General features: G+C 34.2%; 1 protein-coding gene across 3 annotated transcripts; it reads left to right on the top strand.

The window, feature by feature from the left end:
• The first annotated feature begins 703 nt into the window (after positions 1 to 703).
• LOC106071100 (sodium/potassium-transporting ATPase subunit alpha-like) lies at positions 704 to 24666 on the top strand. Of its 3 annotated transcripts, none has more exons than XM_056010729.1 (19): positions 705 to 1330; positions 5425 to 5601; positions 6165 to 6368; positions 7595 to 7708; positions 8248 to 8382; positions 9842 to 9959; positions 10303 to 10571; positions 11658 to 11856; positions 12371 to 12482; positions 12570 to 12702; positions 13491 to 13686; positions 15065 to 15240; positions 16089 to 16225; positions 17233 to 17450; positions 18089 to 18440; positions 19686 to 19860; positions 20733 to 20863; positions 22660 to 22761; positions 23671 to 24665. In XM_056010729.1, exons 1-19 carry the CDS (start codon positions 1304 to 1306, stop codon positions 23789 to 23791), a joined length of 3096 nt encoding a protein of 1031 aa, XP_055866704.1. In that variant the 5' UTR covers positions 705 to 1303; the 3' UTR covers positions 23792 to 24665. The 3 variants fall into 3 exon arrangements, with proteins under 3 accessions (XP_055866706.1, XP_055866704.1, XP_055866705.1); XM_056010730.1 differs by lacking the exon at positions 705 to 1330 and adding an exon at positions 4991 to 5280 and having other exon boundaries at positions 23671 to 24666; XM_056010731.1 differs by lacking the exons at positions 9842 to 9959; positions 10303 to 10571 and having other exon boundaries at positions 704 to 1330; positions 23671 to 24666.
• Positions 24667 to 24861: the final 195 nt, after the last annotated feature.

Below are 24861 nucleotides of genomic sequence, written 5' to 3'. Positions count from 1 at the left end.
CAAGTTGTTGGAAATGCTTTGTTCGCACCCGGAGAATCGCAAACGTTTGCCTCTTTCTTCTGACCATTAAAGCGTGTCGCTATTCTCCTGTATTCAGTCACATGACCCCCAGGTCATAAACTAGTGACAACTAGCCCCCTACTCTTCCTTACCCCTAACCCTCTTCCCTAAATTGTTTATTTGCCTTTTCCCACCCCAAGAATATTCTGACCACCTCGTGCGAATTGTTATTTCTTTTCTGCGAGAAAATAAATGGAGCGAATCGTCGTGCCCTCGACCTTGGACCTTCTCTGAGAAAACGAAAACAAGTATATCAAATAGTGACCCTAACCCCCTTCCCCCGACTGGTAATAAAAAAAAAAACTTGAGGGGATTAGTGGAGGTCGTCTACTAACGATGGTTGGGTCGTGGTCAGAGAATAAAGTAAATATAAGAATGTATGTACAATTATACAATATTTTTTGTACAATTTTTGATATGTGTACAGGGTTTGGAAATAAGGGCCTCGACCGCTTTTACATTCCGCCACGCTACAGTCTTCCACTAGAATTCACAAGACATAACAAAACGACGGCCTGGTATCTTATAATACAAGTCTATTTTTGGTAGAGCGTGGAAGGTAATAGGTGGCGGGTGGGTGCACACCAACCATCACAAATATTGGATTTTAAAAAAGTGTTGTTGGGGGGGGGGGCATACGTTATGGGTTGGAGTTAAATAAAAGAACCCTGTTTCTACCAGAAGGATGCCTTGGTTTACGCATTTTCTTAGATAACGCACTTAATAATACTTTCATGATCAGCGTAAAGACGCAATAGATAATATCATGAGACACAATGGTAGATGCAATATGTAGAAAGCATTCATATCTTCGACTGTGAGAGGTGTTTGTGATTTCATCTTATTTTTCGGCCCAAACTATCAAGTGGATGATAGTGGATCAAGATACTTTTGCTGCAGACCTATCACGTAGATCTATGTACAACTGATGTGTAAACATTTTTTACTGAAAAAAAAAAGAAAGAAAAATAGTTTTAATGAACATTCACTACGGACTTTTCATTGAGCAAGCTATCTACAATTTCACCAACCAGGGAGGTGTATATAAACAGTTTATCACACATTCGCGTAAACTACCCTATAGGCCTATACCCTAAGGGCTAACTAGCGCCATTTTAGCCTTAACTATAGGCGTACAGGCATTCATTGTGTACATTTGTGTGTGTGTGTTACTTCGTTTTCTGATCAAAACTAAGACACATTCTTGAATTTCTAAGCTTGGATTTGTTGCAACGGATTGAAAATGATGATCAGTAGTATAGAAAAACTGGTAAGTAAGAGTATTTCAATTACTTCCTCTTCCTACTTTTTAAAATGTAGCCCACTAATCTTCAGTATATTAAGTGGTGCTAATTATCGAATACCTTATGCCACAAACAATGAAGAAGTTCACCAAATATGCTTTCTGTGCGCCTTATCCATTCAGGTGGCTGAGTGGTCGTGCGAAATGCGTTTAAGTAGGACACAGCAGTCTTGTTGGTTCAGAGTTCGAACCTTGAAGTCGTCATTTCACTCAGTCCTTGCAAGAGGGTTTGGGCTGGAAGTGGACAATATGTTTCTTTTCCGTTTTTCGTTATCTAGAAAAATGTATATAACTTATTTACAGTTCTGGTATTGAAGAAAAGGTTTATAAGGTATTAACAGGCCTGGAACAAAGCAAACGGTTTATATTTATAAGGTATTTATAATACAGTACTGGCATTGAGGAATCGGTGTTAAGGTATTTACAGTCCTTGTACAGATGAATAGGTTTATAGGGTAGGGCCTATATTTACAGACCTGGTACAAATGAAGCTGTTGCTTTTAAGATTTTATCGAGATTATGCTAGGTGTGTACGTCCCAATGTCATGATTATGTCCAAATGCCATGACATCTGTTTTTCTCAACCTTTTTTGCGATGTCATATCATGCTCTTGTGCATGTTTTTGAAAGTGTTCCAGTTCCAGACTGTGACATGTGATGCAATGGTCGTCTAAGATTCTCATAACCCACATTCGCGGTCTAGGTGTCAATGTGCTAATCTAGTCCGTTTTACTGTCAAAAAAAAGCTTAGCCGAAGCTCTTAAAATTCTAGGCTTGTAAGCGATTTCTAAAGAGTTGGACACTAAGGACGCACGGACTAGAAAACGTAGCCGAAGGCCGAGCACACCGGGAGCTCCAGCCATTTTTATATAGTTTACCAAGCCGTGCAGGACTCGGCATTGATGAAACAGTTCCTTGAGGAACGACGCCTGGATTTTGACAGGTCGAGGAAGCTCTGTCACCACTCCACACTGTGCAATAGGAATGCTCTCGCACTCCCTTAGACACTCCCATAAGAGTCTTGTTTTACTACCCATAAAGCCTAATCGCTCCCTCTAGCAAACACTTCCATCCAAGAGCCGCGTTGTGGCAGGGCAGCGTACTCGCGTTAATGTAATCCTAAATGTTAATTAGAGACTTATACTCGGGAATACTGGGATAGATCATATAAACAAGGCAGTACATTTTAATCCACCAATCTACTTTTGATTGACAATACAAAGATTCAATAATTATTGATAATGTAAGCCAATTACGTCTAACAGACAACGTACAAATACAAATTGAAAAAAGAATAAAAGAACCATAATATAGCGTGTACCGTATGTAGCACCTACAACTTAAAAGGGATCAAGACCAAAGTGGTGGGCAGCGACATTCCAGACACCTTCGAAAAAGGGAGAAATGGCGTATATTTGTGAAGAAATTGCATAATGTTTGAAAATAATGTTAATAATATTAATAATTTACACCACATTAGCTTTTCATTGATATTTTAAACCCATTACAATGACGTTTTCAGACCTAACTACTGTATCGATTGTAGTATTTGTAGGACTAGGAGAAGTCCTACCAAGTGTAAAGAAATAAAATAATCTAGCAGACAATAAGTAAAGTCAACCGGGTCGAGCAGTAGCGTAGCACGGTACTCATGAGCCCGGGTTAAATAATATGATGGTAACCCCTTTCGCAAAGTTGAGTGTGACAAGAAACAAATGGAGTCATCCTATATATTATATATGATGGCGCGTTGGCTGAGCGGTAAAGCGCTTGGCTTCCGAACCGTGGGTCTCAGGTCGAATCCTGGTGAAGACTGAGATTTTTAAATTTTGGATCTTTGAGCGCCCCTGAGTCCACCCAGCTCTAATGGGTAGGTTACATTAGTTGGGAAAAAGTAAAGGCGGTTGGTCGTTGTGCTGGCCACATGACAATTTCGTTAACCGTAGGGCACAAAAACAGATGAACTTTACATCATATGCCCTATAGACCACAAGGTCTGAAAGGGGAACTTAACTTTATTTTAATATATTATATCACATAGGCCTATACAGAAACTTTGAAAAAGGAACGAAGACTTTTTGAACGCCTTAGGAGCTCTTTTTGCATTTTTTCTGAAAGCGAAAAATCTAATTTTTTAAATCACTTATGCAAACAGCTTTTTCATAAAAATACATCAGTTTTACAACTATTCACTATTAATATCTTATCTTATATAATACAGACGTTACTTCAAAAAAAGATGATTACGTCCTACGCGTCATGCATTTAGTCATGCATATTAACCAATGACTTAAATTCTGCCAAGTCACTGGTTTTCCTGGCTAGCTCAGGCATTTGAGGTTCTTTATTAGGGGAGACTGCCATCTACCATATTTTTAAAAACATTTATGCAAACGGTTGTAGATTTTTTTGTCAGAATTTTTTTTTTATTTGTATTGTTAAGTTATGTAAGTTCTGTTATACTAAATACTATATTTACACACAAAAAAATATTTATTATTTTTTTAAAGAGAAAAAATCAAATCTATTTAGTATGCATCTAAGTCAGGCATAATTTAAAACAACAATAATAAGTAGTTTTTCACATTATCGCGTGAACTGCAGTGCCATGGTCACTATAGGACACCTAACCAAAGAAAAAAAAAACATTTTTATTTTATTTTTACGGAAATGTTTTATTCATGAGGAATAAGAGATCGGCCCTTTAAGACATCAGTTAGGCCAGGTTCACATCTAACTTCACATTCACTTTCACCTATCCTTTGGGGCACCACACGAGATCTGTTAACTTTTTTATCCATTATTTTCTGTCATTTGTCTTTGATATATTTTCATTCTGATAATATTGAAACCTGCCTTTTTACCTGCCTGGGTGGACCACTTCGGGGGCCGATTTTCAGTTTGTGATTCCACACAAACTGTCTGTTACCTTGTTTTTGTATTTGTCTATGAGGATTTGTGTAGTTAAAACCCGGGCATGCTACCCTGACTCATAGTGGCGCCCGGGTGGAAACGATCGTAAAAGGAAACGATTAAGCTAAAGGGTAGCAAAACAAGACTCCCGTGGGGGTGCCTAAGGGGGTGTGAGAGCATCCTCATTGCACTGCGCGGAGTTGTAAAAAAAGCTCCCACAACCTTATCACAATCCAGGCGCTGTTCCTCAAGGGGCCGTTACATAATAAATGGCGTGTCCCGCATGGTTAGCCTGGTAGGCTATAGAAAATAAAAATTGCTGGGGTCTTAGTAGATCTATACGCGGCCTCTTGCCGATCTGACCCACCCGCCAGACAAAACAGTGTACACTGTTTTCATACAGGCCGGTGAAAGGGAGCTCTTGTTCACTTTTGCTGGCCTAGAGTTCCAAGAGCCGAAGGCTCAACTCTACCTGACAGTTTAAAAATTAGATCTAGTAGTCTAGAGTAAATTAAAAAAAAAGAAGAAAAATATAGTATTAAAAAATAAGGGAAAATAAGACTAAAGAGTCTACATTTAGATCTTATAACATCACTAGATCTAAACTTGGACAAGATCTAGCTAGGGCTAGGAATTCTAGACACATCTGAACTCTTCAGGATACTAGAAGAATAAAAACTTAAAAAAAAAAATAGGGGTCGATCATTAAAAATATTTATAAATATAGGCTTCAGATCTAGATTCTAGATCTCTCTATATTCTCTATATTTTATTATCTTATATAGATCTAGTTCTAAGTTTATAATTTTAGTGTATCTAGATCTCTTAGTATATAAATCTAATCCAGATCTAGTAGATAACAGATTTCATAATCCAAATCTAGGTTGTCTAGTCTTAAACTTAAAACAAATAGATCTAGATCTAGACCATGAATGTCATGAAGATCTGAAACTGAATCTGACTGATTTGAAAACCCTACTACAGTCTTTTGTGAAATCATAAATGTAATTACCATTTAAATTCTTTGAAACCCTGAAGTAAACTCACAAATTGCAATACTCTTTAAACTTAAATTAAGTCATTATATTTGTATTTCAAACATTTATATCTATTTTTTTTTTAAATTGCATCAATACGTAACCTTTCAGACTGGGTCAGTTGAAGAAAGTCTTCAAGATTTCACGTCTCCAGTTAAGCATGAGAAGAAAAAGAAGAAGAAAAAAGGGCAGGATGAAATGGGAGAGCTTAAACGTGAGTTGGAAATGGACGAGCATAAAATTCCCCTGGACATTTTGTTTGCAAGACTTGGCTCAGATCCAGTAAATGTTAGTAGTCTTATTAAATTAGTCTCTTTAGCTGCCTTTGTTATCTGTTGTAATAGTTTCAAGTTATTATTAAATTAGTCTCTTTAGCTGCCTTTGTGATCTGTTGTAATAGTTTGAAGTTAGAAACTACAAAAAGGTTTGTAATGCATTACAAGTTTTTAACAGTAGCCAAAGGTGCTTAGTGGTGGAGTGGTAAAGGGCTTGACCTCTAAACCAAGAGGTTTCAAGTTTAAATCCCATTCTAGATTGGGATATTGAGCTTCAAGATTTTTAGGACACCCCTGAGTCCACCCAAGCTTAACATCACCTACCACCATCAATCGCAAGGTCTGAAAGGGGTACCTTTGTATGGTAGCTCCATTTCATAGAAGTAAAAATGAAACACCCATTATTTATAAATAAAACAGGGTCTACTATTTTAAAAGAAAAAAAGATTAATACAGACTGTTTACATATTTTATTTTGCATCAGATTTATTACTAAGGCAGTTTCAATTTATTTAAATATTTAATTTACCAAAATGCTTAAGTTAAAAAAAGGACAAATTTAATCTTTCTCTGTAGGGACACACTCCAGAGAGGGCTGCAGAAATTCTTGCTAGAGATGGAATGAATCAACTGACTCCTCCCAAATCTACCCCAGAATGGATCAAGTTCTGTAAGACTATGTTAGGAGGATTTGCTCTCTTGCTATGGATTGGCAGTATACTGTGTTTCATTGCTTATGCCATACAGGCAGGACAACAAGACAATCCTCCTGGTGATAATGTACATATGAGAAGTTAAACATATTTTAAAAAGATTTTGTTTTACTTAGCTTTGCTTTAGGAGGTGCGGTGGCTGAGCGGTAAAGCGCTTGGCTTCCAAACCAGGGACCAGGAATTGAATCCTGGTGAAGACTGTGATTTTTTATTACAGGATCTTCGGGTGCCTCTGAGTCCACCCATCTTTCTTGGGTACCTGACATTAGTTGGGGAAAAGTAAAGGCGGTTGGTCCTTGTGCTGGCCACATGACACTCTCATTAACCGTAGGCCATAGAAACAGATGAACTTTACATCATCTGCCCTATAGACCAGAAGATCTGAAGGGGAACTTTACTTACTTTTTGTTTAGCTTTGCTTTCCCAAACTTTTAACCTGTGTACCCCTTTTAAAATTTTGTAATGCTTGAGTTACCCCCCTCCCCCAACCACATGCTTTAAATTATTAGCAGAACATAATAACTGAGCATTTAAAAAAAATCAGCATAGTTAATGAGGTGCAACACGTACCCCCTCCAAAGTCTTCCTGTACTCCTGGCGTACCCCACTTTGGGAAACACGGCTCTAGATAATTTGTTTCACTGGTTTATTAAAGCATCTGTTATGCTAGGGGAGTTAACATGGTTAAGCACTCCTTAGTTTCTTGTATCTGTAAACAATTTATGCTCTCTTTCTAATCTTCACCTCATTATCTCATCTCCCCTGCCCCATTTTAAACATTTCTTTTCTTTTCATAACTAACACTGTACTGGATTTATTGGATAAACTTTTGTGGAGCCAGAATTTTTTGGGTCACTTTTGTCTGTCATTTAGTTTGAATCCTACCTATGCATAAATGTGTTTCTCCCCATTTGACATCTTTATCAACTTTTCAGCTTATCATAAAAAGAAATATACACTAAGAAATACAGCAATTAGAACTGTTCCAGTTTAGATTGTGTTATCAGATACCTTGTGCTTTTTCAAACCTGTCACATAAGTAAAACGTCTATAAACTAAAAGCTCCGAAACTGATTACTGTTACATACTACCATTGTCATATAGCCCTAATATCTTCACAAAAACATAAATTGAACCAAAAAAATTAATACATATAGTTGCAAGCATGAAAAGAAATTATATGCAATAAACATTATCTTTGTAACTATCATAACCTTTTACATAACAACTATTTTAAACAACATAACAACTATTTTACACAACATAACAACTATTATTTGTTATTTATTTCAGCTTTACCTTGGTATAGTATTGGCTGGTGTTGTTATTATTTCTGGAGTATTTTCATATTACCAAGAAGGGAAGAGCTCACGAATAATGGATTCTTTTAAAAACTTGGTGCCACAGGTGATCTATTGAATCATTCTATCTTAAGGAACTAATTTTTGAAATTTTTAATAAAAATTTAACATGCAGTCTTCACATGAAAGGGTGGTATGGTGGCTGAGTGGCCAAGCACTTGGCTTTCAGAGTCTCAGGTTCAAAACCTCAATGAAGACTTGGATTTTGAATTTTGAAATTTTTAGGATGCCACAGAGTCCACCCGATTCTATTGGGTATCTGACATCTGTTGAGGAAAGTAGAGGGGTTTGGTTTTTTATTGTGCTGGTCACATGACATCCTGGTTAACCGTTGGCCATCGACCTTAATATCACTTGCCTCTATAAATTGAAAGGTCTGAAAGGGGTAATTTACTTTACTTCCCAAGAAAAAAAAAAAAAAAAAAGCTATTCTAGAGAATAAAACCTCTATTTTTATTAAGGGGTATTTGTAATTAAAAATTTTCATTACAAAAAAAGATATTTATGATAAGTTGCTCAGGATGATAATATCACTTTTCATCATTGATCCACCATGATCATGTTTTCTTTCTTAAACATCTTTAGAGTGCCTTGGCAATCAGAGGTGGAGAAAAGATGAATGTTTTGGCAGCACATTTGGTTGTTGGGGATTTAGTTGAAGTCAAGTTTGGAGATCGTATCCCAGCAGATATTAGAATTATTTCTGCACATGGATTTAAAGTAAGTATTTTAAGTAAGCTTTGAATAAACAAATTATTGGTGCAGAATATTATTTTCCCTTTTTTAATTTAAAGATAGGTAAAAAAATTATTCCCATTTGAAATGTAAAAATTGAAAAAGCAGCACAAAAAAATTGGTTCTTTTGTTAACTCTTACAGTGCGGGGCTACTCTCTGTGAGTAACTTTGCTAGTGTTCCAGGCAAAAACCTAGTTTGTTTTTATAAAAAAATCAAATATATTAAATTATATAATAAAATAAAAAGTTACGTTAGTTTTAGTAACTCTAACCACCCTGCAGATTCTTGTTTGTTTAGGAAAACTCAATTGTTACAATCAAAATAATTCATAATTTGCAGTGAAAAGTTAATGTGACACAGCAGAAATGGGAAGTTGAGGGTTTGTAGAGAGCACAAGATACAACACAAGAACAAGGGCTTAAAGTTCTGGTGTCTTAATAATATGGTTGCTGTTATTGTGGAACCTTCAGACAGGACTTGGGGTAAAGAGCTCCTTGTCTATGCCAGTCTGCTGGATAAAATCCTATCCAATAGTAATCTAGATAATGGCCCCAATTCACATCTAGACTTTTTATTAACAAGGTTCTTATTAGGGTATATTCTTAATGAGTGATATCCTCAGCATTAAGTGAAAATGTGTTTGTTAGTCATTTGATCTTAATTGGAGCTTTGAAGCATGCAAAAAAGGTTTCTTGATAGGAGTAGTTGTTTTTTTTTTAAATTCATCTAAGGTGTTTATCAGAATTTTTACTTTGAATTTATGTCAAATTTGATTTTTTTTTAGGTATTTTATTATTGGTAAGGAAGAATAAATTTGTTTAAAATTATTCTCAGTAAGAACCTATATGATTTATGTATTTTGTCCTATATCATCATCAACCCACTGGTATTAGAAACAGATGTGCATTATATTATCTGTTAGGTACTGTACGCACAAAGAACAATCCTAGTAGTGATCCCAATAGTTGTATTTAAATGAACACACAAAGACAATATCCCTGTGCTACAGAGTTAAATGCTTTGATTATCTAAGAGATCAGCCTCGTCCATGTATGCTTTTATATCTTGCTTAAATGCAACTAATATTCCAGATACATCTGTATCACACACATCATATCTTGCAATTTTACTTGTTTACATACAAGATAATTTTTCTTCTTGAGAAGATTTTTTTGCTGTTATGCTCTTTTTCCAAAGCTTAACAGTTTTTGGCAGCCAGTAATGATAATAACAAGATATGTTAAAGCTGTAGAAAATGCATCAGATTAACCTATTTTTAATATTGCTTGCCCTGGATGTGGTAAAATATGTAGGTCACAGCTGAGGCTGAGCAGCCATGGAAAATACTGCATTCCTCAATAATCTTCGGACTCGACAGGCTTTATTATTATTATTTTAATATTACCTAAACTTTTCCGTTTTTGACATTTTGTTCCATGTAGGTAGATAACTCTTCACTCACTGGAGAATCAGAACCACAGTCCAGGTCAACAGAATGCACACATGATAATCCATTAGAAACTAAAAACATTGCTTTTTTTTCTACAAATGCTGTGGAGGGTAATAGTTTTCAGATTTTTACTGATTAGAACTATCAAAACATAGTGGTTATTTTTTTTTTGTTTATTTAGATTTATTCTAAAATATCCTTTTTCTGACTTTATTTATAATTTATTTATAATATATAAAATGTAAAACATCAATGAATATAAGAATGTAGCAAAATGAAAATTAGTCATTGTGAGGCCATGTTGAAACAAGATCTTTTTGAATGTATAATGTTATACTTGTAGCTTTAACTGCTTTTTGCTTAATTACTTCAATGTAATTCATAGATGGGTTTTTGTTGTCTGTGATACTATTCCATTGAAATTGTTCTAGAACTTTTGAACTCAATCCTCAGGTACTGCTGTAGGTGTGGTCATTCGAGTTGGCGACAACTCAGTCATGGGTCGCATTGCCAATTTAGCTTCAGGTCTGGAAGTAGGAGAGACACCCATTGCCAAAGAGCTGTCTCACTTCATACACATCATCACGGCTGTTGCTGTTTTCTTGGGTGTCCTCTTCTTCATAATTGCCTTTTTCTTTGGTTACTTTTGGCTGGACGCAGTCATCTTTCTGATAGGCATCATCGTAGCCAATGTGCCAGAGGGACTTCTTGTCACAGTCACTGTAAGATTTGTTGTTATTGAAAAAACAAAATTCTCTCATCTTTACGATTTAGATGAATAATCCAATATGATAAAAATATCAAAGAATTTAACTATTAAAAGTGCGTTTAAAGAGTATGAGTTAACTTAGTCTTGTTGGCTTTTTATTGATGATTTTATCATGTTTATCTAGCTGTAATGAGTAACTGACATATTTCTGGGACAGTGTAAAAAATAGTTGGTTTTGTGTTGTCACTAGCATAAATATTACAATATACTCATTATCACTGAAATAAATATTACAATATACTTATAATATTAATACATATGACTTCTAAAGGAAGTTGCTTATAAGGATGTCGTTGTATTAGTTACTCAACGCTAAAATATTCTTGGTTCACAGAGAAAAGAAAAGTAAATTTTATTAACACTGTTCTTCAACTTTCATCTACCCTTTTGTTGTAACTCTTATCAAATACTCTGTATCAAATGTTTTTTTTTTAATTTCATTTCAAAATAATGTTATGAGATTTTTATTGCTTCTGCCTTAAATTTCTTGTTTTTCACAAGTTTTCATTTGAGACTTTGGTATTTTTATATCTAGAAGGCTTTAGATAAAAAGGGTCCAACTTTGTATACATAACAATGAATCAATAACACAGTCCTGCATAAATGCTTTATTACAATTCAAAATATGTTACTGAAAATGTCCTCTACATCTTTATTAGATCAATTAACAACAGTAATAATCCTTTACTAAAGAGAATATGTATTTCACTAACAATGACAAATAACATGTCTGCTCTGTCTTTTTTTCAAATTTATCAACTCTCATATCTGCTTTATTTATATTCCAAAATTTCCTAATTAAGGGGAATTCTTTTATTAAAGTACAATAATGTTCATTGTACATCAATATTTTATGGTCCATATAACCATGCTACAATAACCTTTAAATTGGGTTCCAAAACTCCAAAAGTTGAAGCTAGAAACAGATGAATTGCTAATGAGCAATCTGTACATATTTCAAAATTGGTGATGCTGCTCTACTATTTTTTATAAAATAACCTCTTGATTGAAAAAAAAGTGTTTTTTTTTATTGGAATAGGTGTGCTTAACACTGACTGCCAAACGTATGGCCAAGAAAAATTGTTTGGTCAAGAATCTGGAAGCTGTGGAAACACTGGGATCCACTTCGACCATTTGCTCTGATAAGACTGGAACTCTGACTCAGAACAGAATGACAGTAGCTCATATGTGGCTTGATGGACGCATCATTGAAGCTGATACTAGGGAAGATGAATCCAGTAATTTTTTTTTTAATGGGTAGATTTATATTCTGTTGAGTTTTTAACTAGGGTTATAAAGTAAAGCTACTGCCTGTCACTTTGAAATTAGTTAAAACTATTTTTGCTTTTTAAGTTAAAGGCAGAAATTCAACTGTTTGAGAAACTGAAATAATATACACTGAGGACTTCTTGAGCATTTAAGTTTTTTTTTCTACTTATCATTCTCCTTTGTGAGTCTTTGAATAAAAAAAAAAGCAAATAGTGAAGGTAGATTGTTTTACAAAAAATTATACAATTTTTTTAAAAATTCTTTTAATAATGCTAACTTAAGTAGTAGGTATTGGCTCAGAATGTGATATGTTCAATAGTCTTATAAGGTTCTCATGAGCTTTTAGAATACTGCCAAAGAAAATTAGAGCTATCTGTTTTATATTTTACTAAAATTGGCATACAGTTTGTAGATATTTAAACCTATTTTTTGATGATTTAATTTATTATTAATAGTTCAAATCAAAGTTACTCTTGCTTGCAGGTGGTGTTATTTCAAGTGATGATGTGACCTGGAAGTGCTTGTCTAGAATTGCCATGCTGTGTAGTCGTGCAGAGTTCAAACCTGGTCAGGAGAAGCTGCCAGTTCTGAGAAGGTAGTCAATGGTTACTGTTATGATTTGCTTTGATGTTTAGAAATTAGAACATTACTATAGAAATGAATTTGTGCTAATACAACACAGGGAATGTAATGGTGATGCTTCAGAATCAGCTCTGTTGAAATGTGTTGAAATGACAGTTGGCAATGTGATGGAATATCGTGAGCAACATAAGAAAGTTATTGAAATTCCATTCAACTCAACCAACAAATTTCAGGTAAGCTACCTTGTCACTTTAAAAGAATACTTTATTGCTAAATATAAATTTTTAATGAAGCCAAACTTTTTATTTAAATTCTGTTTCAAATTACAGTTCTTCACAAAAAGTTCTTTTTTATATATGTTATTTACTTAATAGTGTCACCAGGTTATTTTGGATGGTCGTTTGGTGACATATTGTTCATATTGTAATATTACATGTAGGCATTGTCAAGATGGATACTAGCATGCTTATACGTTCATACATCTCTCCTAAATAAGGAAATAACTCTTGACGTAGCAGACACAGATAATACATTTAATAAATATACAACAACAAAAATAACACCACATACTGACTGTCTCTTAACTCACTGCTAACAAGTAACTTAGCTCAAGGTTAAAAGTGTTAGATCTATGAATTCCACACATAATATCAAAATAGGATATCTATATGGAACCAACTTTGAGGTGGTGGCTAATAGCATTTAGCCTTTTTTTTTCTGAAAAATAGTTGCTTACAAAAGTGGTGGCTTTATCATTTAAAGGAGCAACATTTAGTTTACGTACTATTTGTAATGCTTGGGGTGGTTGGAGAGTTGAGAGCATTGCTGGCAGAAGGTCTTAGGTCTAAAAGAAGTACAATTAGAAGCAAAATAGAGAAATAAAATTTAATTTTAGAGAAAAAAAAGTATGTTTCATTGTTGGGTTAGAAAATTTTCAGACTGCTTATGCGTATATATTTAATGGAATTAATTTTTGTTAGTAAAAAACGAAATTTCTTGAAAGACAATAATTTTTGTGTAGGTGTCTATTCATGAGAACACAGAACCAGGTAGAAGCTCTCATTATTTACTGGTGATGAAGGGGGCACCAGAAAGAATTCTTGAGTGTTGCTCTACCATCTTGATGAATGGAAATGAAGAACCTTTGTCTGAGAAGTACAAAGTGGCTTTTAACAGTGCTTACTTACAGCTGGGTAGTCTTGGAGAGAGAGTCTTAGGTCAGTAGAATTTCACATTGTTTAATACATGTTATGATAGCGATATAAAAACTAATAAAGAAAAGGATTTTTTAAATTTCTAAACCACCATAATAATGACTATTTATACAAAGATGAAGAAAATTTTAATGAAAATGTAGGCAATCTTTCAGTGATGACAACAAAAATAAAGATAAAAGAACAAGTCTTTTTCTGAAAGTTTTATAGTTTGTTTTTTTCTGTAATGTTTTTTGCTTGATTGAAAAAAAAAGTATCCAATTTAGATGATTTTTAATATTGAACAAAAATCATAAGTAAGTAATGAAACACTGATACATTGGTATTTTTTTGTCCTTATGTGAACACATCTAAATCAGTTTTACTTGCAAAGTTGAAAACTACATGTAACAATTAATGTAAAAAAGAGATCAAGAAGTGATACACTTGTAGACAACTTTTATAGTTGATAATTAATCCTTTTTTTTTTTGGTTGAATTACTTTTAGGCCTATATAGTGCTTCTTTCATTCTCATTGTGATCTGTCCCATATCTTTTGTGGACCTATAGGGGAAGGTGTGTGTGCTGCCTTTAGACATTTAGCAAACAGTACTCAGTTCGAGTCAGAATTTGAACTCACCTTCACTGATAAGCAGCCAAGCAGTATTTGGCACTTAGTCACACATCCCAAACATTAGTAAAAGAAATATTTTGTAATTTATTCAAAGACAAAAACTCACCAAACAACAATTTTAATCACATTACAGCTTTGTGGCTATCACTGACCTTTGACTTTGTCATTGTGAATATTTGTTGTCAATCTGGTATGCAAAGGCAAGTGCCAAGCTGACTTATCAGTGAACAATTTGCTTTAAATCAACAGGGACATCAGGAAATTACAATTTTGTTGAAAGTGCTATATAAATAAAATAAAAATTGTTAATTTTATTTCAAAAAAAAAGTTAGTCCAATATATAAGTAGAAAAGTTTCCCTTTCAGACCTTGCGATCTATGGAGCAAATGATGTTAAGGTCATCTGTTTCTATTGCCAACAGTTAATGAGCAGGGTGTCATGTGGCCAGCACAATGACCAACCACCTTTACTTTCCCCAACTAAAGTCAGGTACCCATTAAAGTTGGGTGGACTCAGGGGTGCCCTAAAAATCAAAAAATTTAAAATCCCAGTCTTCACTGAGATTTGAACCCAGGACCCCAGTTTTAGAAGCCAAGTGCTTAACCACTTAGCCACCTTGCCCCCTGTCCAATATATACCAGAACTATTTTACCCAGTTCTTGACATTTTCCTTGGAAATGACTGAGTACTTATTGATTGAACTAGTAATGACATTAGTCTATAGGTTGTAATGTCTTAATTTAGTATCTCTTTGAAATATTTGTACAGGTCTTTGTGACTACATATTGCCTGCTTCCCAGTTCCCACTTGGTTTTCAGTTTGATGCAGAGACTCAAAATTTTCCTGTCTCTGGCCTTCGCTTTGTTGGCTTGATGTCCATGATTGACCCACCCAGATCAGCTGTCCCTGGTGCTGTGGCCAAATGTAGGAGTGCTGGTATTAAGGTGAGTCTGTAGCCTATAAATACTGTCTGCAATCCCTACATGGAAGTTTAAGTAGCTTTTGATAATTAAACTTTCTCATATTTAGATATGCTATATCATTTAAAGTTTGAGATAACAGCAATGAAATATATGTATTTATTTGTTAAAAAATGTAAAGTAGATCTTTCAAATTTTACAATCTATAGAACAGATATTACAAAGGTCATCCATTTCTGTCAGACAATTTAGTAGGGTGTTTTGTGGCTAGCACAATAACTAACCATCATAACTTTCTCCAATTAATGTGAAGTAGCCGTTAGCGCTGGGTATACCCAAGGGACTCCATAAAATCCTGTATTCAAAACCCAGCTTTACTGGGATATGAACTAAAGACTCCTAGGTTTGGAGGCTAAGCACTTTACCATCAGCCTCCACGCTCCATTTATATGTAACTATACATTAATTGTATATCAAATGCAAATAAATTAAAAAATTGCACATTTAAGTGCATTGATTGTATAAATTACAAAACATTTCATACTTGAGTTCTAGGAATTAAAGCATTTTTGATAAAGGTGAATTAAGTTTACATATTTTGTAAGATAGGTTTAGAAACATTGACTGCCTGGTCATGTAGTATGAACTTTGAACTGTTATCTGATTGTCTTGAGTTCAAACCCTACCCACTGTCATCCCCTTCCTTTCTGCCAGAGGTATGATCCAGAGCGTGATGGTTTTCATTTCTGGAGGAATGGCTTCTATATTTAAGCCAAAACAAAACATATGATCAGTTGCTTGTATTGTATACACACCATGAATTATCAATGTTTCCCTGTACTCTAAAATATCCTTGTGTTGTTACTGCTTAGGTCATTATGGTGACTGGTGATCATCCCATCACTGCAAAGGCTATTGCTATAGGTGTTGGTATAATCTCTGTGGACAGTAAGACAGTGGAAGACATAGCAGCTGAGAGAGGGATACCTGTGGAAGAGGTAGATCCAAGGTTAGTCAATTTTTATATCAAACTCACCCAGGAGAGCTATACACATTATATAATAATTCTCTTCTTCACTCAAGAGTTTGGAAAAGAAGAAGAAGTAAAGGAAAGATTACTCTCTTATTTCTGCAAGTTGGATGAACTAGAGTTACGCCATGGATAATAAGTGAAATTTAAAAGTTTGTATTAGAAAATAAATTTGTCTTTGCTTTTTATTCATTCTTTACTATGTACAGAACTACTTTATGAGCCTTGCGTGTAGCAAAGTCATACAGTATATCATAAAAATTCTATTTCCTACATAGATCATGCTCAATAGCAAGAATTACCAAATGTTTCAATCTATCTACAATAATTGTTAAACTAAAGTAATTTTTCATTAGTTTGAGGTGCGAGAAGCTTCTTTAACCAGATTCTAAAATTATGGGATAATGCGTTTTTTTATTTATTTATCATGCATAGGATTGGCATTTTCCATATTGAATGACACCCCAAAATGTCAATTTTTGTTTATATATTTCAGGAGATTGATAGAGTTTTCTAAAGATTTTAATAATTTCTGGATATTTCCAGGACTTTTCGTATAATTTGCAATTTCAGGAGATTTCCAGGAGCTCCTGGTTAATTGACAGGAGGCTGTGGGAAATCTGTTATAAGTTAAACAATGGTTTAATTTAATAATTTGTACACTTAGAATTAGCGTGGGTCCTATGAAAGTGCGGGGCCCACTGCAGTCGCATAAGTGCAGAGCCCACTGTGGTCACCTAATGCCAGCCCTGCAAAATAGCAGCGTATGCTACGCCGCTGGTCGACTAGTACACATTATTTAAAATCAGTGTTATTATTACTGTCCTGGTTTGGCAACATATCTCACTGAGATATTACTAAATCCAAATTTGACTATTGATATTGATAATATTCTTTTCATTTACTTTTTTACAAGAATTTTTTATCTTAGTTAATCTTTGATTTGATATAAGCCTAAAAAAATGATAAAAAAAAATTTTCTGAAGGGAGGCCAAAGCTGCAGTTATTCATGGTGGAGAGTTGAAAGACATGACTCCAGCTCAGATTGATAAAGTTTTGTCTACACATTCTGAGATAGTCTTTGCTCGTACATCACCTCAGCAGAAGTTGATCATCGTAGAGGGATGTCAGAGACAAGGACAGATTGTGGCTGTAACGGGTGATGGCGTTAATGATTCTCCTGCCCTTAAGAAAGCTGATATTGGTATGTGCTAATTATAGATGGAGAGAGTGAATGTCATAAAAGTTTACATGATAATGTTGGTGAAGATAGTTACCTTTTTCTCTGGCCTACAATTAATTAAATTAGTTGGAGAAAGAGGCATCTTAAATCCTACTGTCTTTACTTACATTACACATTTGAAATTTTAAAGTGAGATCATTAAATTCTTTCACAACCTTTCACTTATTCAAACATTGCCCAGTATTCTTGAGAGTCTGATAATTTAATTTGTTGTAATGTAAAACCTAATCACTGCTGATGAGGATGCTGTTTGATTTTTTTTTTACATCATATTCTATTTTGTCATTCGAACCAAAGACCATTTGGTTTTGAGTGTAAATAATAAAAATTAAATTTTAAAAGTTTAGTTTTATATTACTTAAGAAGTTTTATAGAGAAGAAAAAAAAAATTTCTTTTCTTTTGCATTTTATTTACATATAATGTTTTGATTGGCATTTTTAATGTTGGAAAAAGAGCTGTGTTTTTTTTTAATATTATAAATTTTAAAGTGTTATTATGGACCAAATAATGCTAATGAAACATTGTACAATAATTATTATTATTATATTAGATTTTTAAGTATTAAAATGCCTTAAACGCATTGAACATTTCTCTACAGGTATTGCCATGGGTATTACTGGCAGCGACGTCAGTAAGCAGGCTGCTGACATGATCCTCTTGGATGATAACTTTGCATCAATTGTTACTGGTGTTGAGGAAGGACGTCTCATCTTTGACAACTTAAAGAAGTCCATCGCCTACACTCTGACCTCAAACATTCCCGAAATTTCTCCTTTCCTGATATTCCTCCTTGCGGACATTCCCCTTCCTCTTGGCACCATCACCATCTTGTTTATTGACCTTGGAACTGACATGGTGCCTGCCATCTCACTGGCATATGAACAAGCTGAATTAGACATTATGAAGAGGTATCCTCGTGACCCTAAGAAAGACAGGCTGGTAAACGACAGGTACGTACTTGCTTGTCTCTTCATTATTGTTAAAAATACAGGAACATTGTTAGTCCTGGACGGCTGCCTGGTTTTATTTTATGTGCTCTGGACAGTCATCTAATGGCTGCTGCCACCATCCCCTGCTGTCCTGTGGGAGGTTTGGGCTAGCATGTAATAATCTTCAACTCTGAAGTAATACCCTAAACATGTAACCCAAACAAACAATATGGTTGACAGATAGAAAAGTCTTTAAACTAATTATACTATGTTTTTAAATTTTAACAAAATATGTATGCATTTAAGAAAAATTGTTTTGTGTTGTTAGTTTGACATTCCTTTAGAAATTTAGATTAAGTTTGTAGTTTAGTTCATACCTCATGATTAGACAGCTTAAAGCCATCATCCTAGAAAAATTATTGTTCATCATTTAATCAAGCATCATTCAATCAAGCACGTCAATTATATATGTCTGCCTTCATGAAGAAGCTTCACATTATTTTTCTTCGATTACCAAAAAAATCAGCTTTTGCTACAGTTGTCTCATTGTTGAAATAGTGTTAACAGTGCATGGTTGACATATTGACAAAATGTTTACATTGCATGGAATGACTAATGGACAAAATGATTACATGTAACATTTGTATTAAATTGAAATTATTTTAGATTATCTATGTGACCACTGTCTTATACCAGTTTTAGAACCCCTGTAATATTTGGTGACTAGTAGTCACTGAACTATTCCGTGCAGTTAGCACAAAATTTTTCCTTGTTGGGGACTGACCACGAGGTGGACACCTCAGTTGATCTTGGACTCTTGTAGAGAGAGGAGCGTTGCTATCTCCTCGAGTAAAAAGTATAAGTAGAAAGTGATTATTATCAAGTTATTTCTTTGGATGTATAATTTGTAATGGCTGAAGTCGCCAATATCTTTTGGGCTTTATTATTATGTGAATAAAACCATGTCTGCTACCAGCATGTCTATTAATGATTCTAAATGTTGAGGTCGGAGCATTCAGTATGTCAGTGTTCTCACGCACCTGCAAATCTAGTGCGTGTGAGAAAGCATTTGGTTAAGAAGAACATTATAGTAGTACCAGAAGAGGTATCTACAACACACAGAGACATTCGCGTCATCACGCCTATAACAAGAACCAGGCCATGACAACCACTGAGAGAGTTGAACATAATATTATTTGCCCCATTGTTTCTACTAGTGTACACAGTGTACCAGATTTATATTTCTCTTTTATTATCTCTTCTCAGACTTATCAGTGTTTCCTATGGACAGATAGGGATGATAGAGGCTTGTGCTGGCTTTTTCACTTACTTTGTAGTCATGGCTGAACAAGGGTTTCTGATGGATCGCCTGGTTGGCTTGAGGGTTGAGTGGGACTCCCCTGGCATCAATAACCTTCAAGATTCCTATGGACAAGAATGGGTTTGTATTCAAACCTTTTTTTTTGGGGGAAGTGGGGTAGGATTATGCCTCATTTTGGGCATAGGCCTCTTTATGGTTATTCTGGCCTCATACTGGTTTCTTTGGTGGTCACCTACCGCCAATATTAATTGTTTCCAAGTATTCATTAACTGTTTATATGTACATTTGAACAAATGTAATTTTAAACATACATTATATACTAAAAGTAATTCATCATTTGGGGGGTGCGGTGGCTGAGTGGTTAAGCACTTGGCTTCCAAACCTGGGGTCCTGGGTTCAAATCTCGGTAAAGACCAGGGCTTTGAATTTCTGAATTTTCAGGGCACCTCTGAGTCCAATAAAGCTCTAATGGGTACCTTACTTTAGCTTGGGGAAAGTAAAGGTGGTTGGTCGTTGTGCTGGCCACATGACACCCTGCTCCTTAACCATTGGCCAAAGAAATAGATGAACTTACATCATCTGCCCTATAGATCGCAAGGTCTGAAAGGGGAACTTTACAGATTTAACTTTTACTTTAATTAAGTTATCTAATAATCTTCTTTTTCGAGCAGTGTCTGTATTTTATAATATAAATAAGACTTCAAAAACATTTGAATATTTTAAATTAAGTTTGTATATTCATATTCTTCCACACCAGAAATAGCAATGTTTTTGTGAGAGCTGATACAGACAATAGAGAGACAATGCTTTATGTCTAACAGATTTCTCTATCTATAAACTCGAGACATATTGCTTTATTATTACTGTTGTGTTTTAACTGAAAGATTGTGTGATTGAAAAAATGAAAGCTAAATAGTTGGCAAGACAAAATTTTTGTTGTAAGTTATTAATTTGTTCCACAATACATTGTTTATCCTGGTTACTTTTTATAGACATTTGCCCAACGCAAGAAACTAGAGTACACTTGTTACTCTGCATTTTTTGTCTCCATTGTTGTAGTCCAGTGGTTTGACCTGATCATCCGTAAAACAAGGCGGCTGTCCATTATACAACATGGAATGAAGTAAGATTTTATAAAGTTAAATCTTTGGTCATGAAACAGTACAAAGGTCAAAGATTAGAGACATTTATTTATTGGGTCCTGCCGAGGATTTGTTCCCTGTGCAAGCAGAAGCTTGCTAACATTGAAAGATATACTATACATCACTAACATTGAGAGATATACTATACCATCACTAACATTGAGAGATATACTATACCATCACTAACATTGAGAGATATACTATATCATCACTAACATTGAGAGATATATACTATACCATCACTAACATTGAGATATACTATACCATCCCTAACATTGAGAGATATACTATACCATTACTAACATTGAGAGATATACTATATCATCACTAACATTGAGAGATATATACTATACTATCACTAACATTGAGAGATATACTATACCATCACTAACATTGAGAGAGAAATCACTAAATCACTGTCAAGAACAGTTACATGGTTTGTGAAACTTTTCTTTCATCCATGCTTCTTTGCTAGAACATGGAACATGCTGTGGGAGCCCTTTGGAGGAGATGTTTCTATCCCAGTTAGCCTATCTGTCTCCCCTTACAGAGTTTTACATGAGTGGTTTCATTATGAGACCTGGAATGTACCTCCATATAACCATAGAATTTGATCTAGATATTTTATGCTCTTCAAAAGTTAACAAATTTGCTTTAAAAAAGCAGACAGTTTAATCTGCACATCCTTTGTACTGTTTTATTTACCTTTAAAACATTGATTAACAAACTTCTTGGTTCAGATATTTAATATTACCTACATTTGTGTTGTCTTAAATTAAATGTTTACTGCAACAATTTTGCTTGTAAAGTCAGACTATATACTTTAGCTGATAACCAATGTCTATGCCTTTATTTTTATTATTCATCACAATATTGCTATTGTTCTTCTCAATAATCATCCAACATATTTTTTAATCATTACACTTTTTATGTATCAGTTAACTTGGTATTGGTGTTGATTCTCTCTCTTGAAGAAGTTTTATTGAGTTTGAAGTGCGTAGAATCAAACCCATGGTTTGCTCTGAAATAAATTACTTAATTCAACTTGACTTTTGATGTTGGCCTAATTTTTGTTGAAAAGATTAACGGGCCATTATTCATTGAGCTGGCCACACATCACATGGGAGTGCTGAGCTGGCCAGACATCACATGGGAGTGCTGAGCTGGCCACACATCACATGGGAGTGCTGAGCTGGCCAGACATCACATGGGAGTGCTGTGGTAATAAGGCACAAGTTAACTTACAGCTCATCTCATCTTCTTTTGTTTAAAGTCTGTTATCTACAAGACTCAATAATAAAGTACATATCTAGTCCACATTGCACAGTGTAGACACAGACTCTTGTAGTCCTAAGTAGGCCTACCCAAGACCATCCAGAATGTTGTTACCATAGGCTTTGATGCATTTCAATATGTCTAACACTCTAGTCAATTCTGTTAGCTAATGAGTCACAAATATTAAAAGCTCACAAGAATTCTTCTATAACAATAATGATTATACCCTGAAGGGAAAAATGTTACTTATTTTCTGTCCAGTATCATAACTTAGTGTCATAACTTTGTCTGCATCAGGTGTGGAAAAATATGCAGGTCACAACTGGATTTGCATAGTCATGTGAAACACTGCACCCATCTTCAGAATTAAAGACGTTGCCATTATTATTATCCTAACTTATCTACCTCTACTAGAATGATATACTCAAAAAAAAAATAGGATTTGAAATTTAAAGCACAAAATATAAAACAATTAATGGTGTCTTTTAAAAAATATTTTCAGGAATCATTACTTGACATTTGGCTTGTTTTTTGAGACTGCACTTGCAGCATTTTTGTGTTACTGTCCAGGTCTGAATGAAGGTCTTCACATGCAGCCTCTAAGGTAAACACTTTTTAAGAATAGGTCTCAGACACATACAAATTAACTACAGCAATAACAAACCAAAGCCTCAGATATGTACATAACATTAAATTGTTGTATTTAAATATATACCAATGAAAGAAATAAAATTAAAATTTGTGACATATAACATAGCATTGTTATTGAAAAAAAATAATTTAAAAATCAAAAAGTATACTTTAACAAGACTTAATAGCTTCAATCAGACACCTTCCAAGAAATCTCTTTGGTCTATTTGTACAACAATATCAACAGTTACTAGTTCTTGAAGAGGCACTAGATCTTAACACAGTCAGTCACACAAGTCATCTCTACCTTCTCATCTGCACTGGTTCAAAATAGTTACAAGTCATACATGCACTGTCTCTGAAGATAATAATATTGCAATTAATCAATATAGTCTAAGTCTAGATAATTAAACAATATCCTCATAAAAAAGACAGAGGGTACCGTGGCAGATGGTATTGTGCTGGCCACATGACACCCTGGTTAACTGTTGGCCATAGAAACAGATGACCTTTTGCATCATCTGTATTATAGTTTGCTATGTCTGAAAGGGGGGTACTTTACTCTAAAAAATATCCTTCACTTCTTTTTCCTCCAGTAATACTATACTTTCTGAAATATTTCTTTATATGTCTGATTGCATTTTCCTTTTTTTCTGTAATGATGGTATACATCAACAAACTTTTTTTTTGTAAGCTTTATAAAAGCTTTTTTAAAACATATTTGTGTGTGAGAAATATTTATATTCCTTCAATGCAGTATCACTTTAACTGCACTGCTTAAGACACACAGAATTGCGAATTGTTCTGAACATTTTGTATTTAATTTGCGTTTACATGTAAACAATGTTTGTTATATTGACATGAACATGTTCCCACTCCTCAGGTTTACCTGGTGGCTGTGTGCTCTGCCCTATGGTATCTTAATCTTCTTTCTCGATGAAGGGAGGCGGCTTTTACTGCGAAGATCTCCTGGAGGATTTATAGAAAGAGAGACCTATTATTAGCCATGGCCCTAGCAGGCAAAGAAATTACAGGCTCTGTCAGTCTGTTATATATATCCATAAATTTGATATCCTTACAAATGTTTTCTAAGTTTACATTAAATTCACTTTGATGCTATTTTACTGTAAATGCTTGGAAATTTGTGTTATATATACAAATGTAATTAACATGTATCCAGGACTTTATATGAATATGTCTGCATAAGTCATGCTAGCTATTAATGTTTACTGTAAAGACTATATCATGCATTTTTTTAAATATTTACTGCATTTTATCCAGTTGTATTGGAATGCTAAGTAAATGTGTTTACAGTATTTTATCCAGTTGTATTGGAATGCTTGTGAAATTGGATAAATGCTATGTATCCAACTATGATGTTTATTTTTAATTGACATTTATTTGACAATATTTTCTGCTGAGATTTTTTCTCATTTATGCATTTAAAATTTTTAATAGCATTTATCTCAACCCAAAGTTAAAATGGCTTTGTGAAGTGTATAAAGAATCATAGTTTGATAAGTGGTGGTGATCATTATAAATCAGTAGTCAAATCAGTAGTCAAAGAAAGGCTTACTTCTTGTTTGTGTGTAGTGTACTAACTTTGAATTGTTAATACCATTACTGTATCTGATGTTTTCTATTCCTCTCATGCAGGAGGTTTGAGTACTTACCAAATTGATCTTTCTGATATCTGAAAGTTTACATTTGAGCAAGTATACAGATGTCCACAATATCATGTTTGTTTTCTATATTTCTTGTTACTGATAGAGGATCTCATTGCTTTTAAAAAAACTCATTACAAATGAGGATACTGCACTTTGAATGAAATTATTATTTAAAAACAAATTACATTTTGTTAAAAGAAATTAAATTTATTTACATTTTGAAAATCAAATATATTTGTTTATTTTTGTGTCACTTTTCATATTTTTTCAATTAGATGGATATTTAATACATGTGGTATTCTGACAGAAGAGGAAATCTCTCTCATTTCTTTGGAAAACAAATTTTATATTTTGTTTCAAATCACATTCTACTACGATGATAAATACTTTCACACGCAGGTATGCAA

Source organism: Biomphalaria glabrata, chromosome 14 (assembly GCF_947242115.1).
Source record: "Biomphalaria glabrata chromosome 14, xgBioGlab47.1, whole genome shotgun sequence".
Lineage (NCBI taxonomy): Eukaryota > Metazoa > Mollusca > Gastropoda > Planorbidae > Biomphalaria > Biomphalaria glabrata.
The sequence above is the reverse complement of the archived record's forward strand: the minus strand, read 5'-3'. Positions and strand labels throughout refer to the sequence as shown.

What these genes read in the sequence shown, in the direction of transcription:
- LOC106071100 (XM_056010729.1), top strand. Translation starts at nt 1,304, where the DNA reads ATGATGATCAGTAGTATAGAAAAACTG. An exon ending in TTTCTGCACATGGATTTAAA is followed by an intron (nt 8,383 to 9,841) that starts GTAAGTATTTTA and finishes TGTTCCATGTAG; the next exon opens with GTAGATAACTCTTCACTCAC. An exon ending in TACTAGGGAAGATGAATCCA is followed by an intron (nt 11,857 to 12,370) that starts GTAATTTTTTTT and finishes TCTTGCTTGCAG; the next exon opens with GTGGTGTTATTTCAAGTGAT.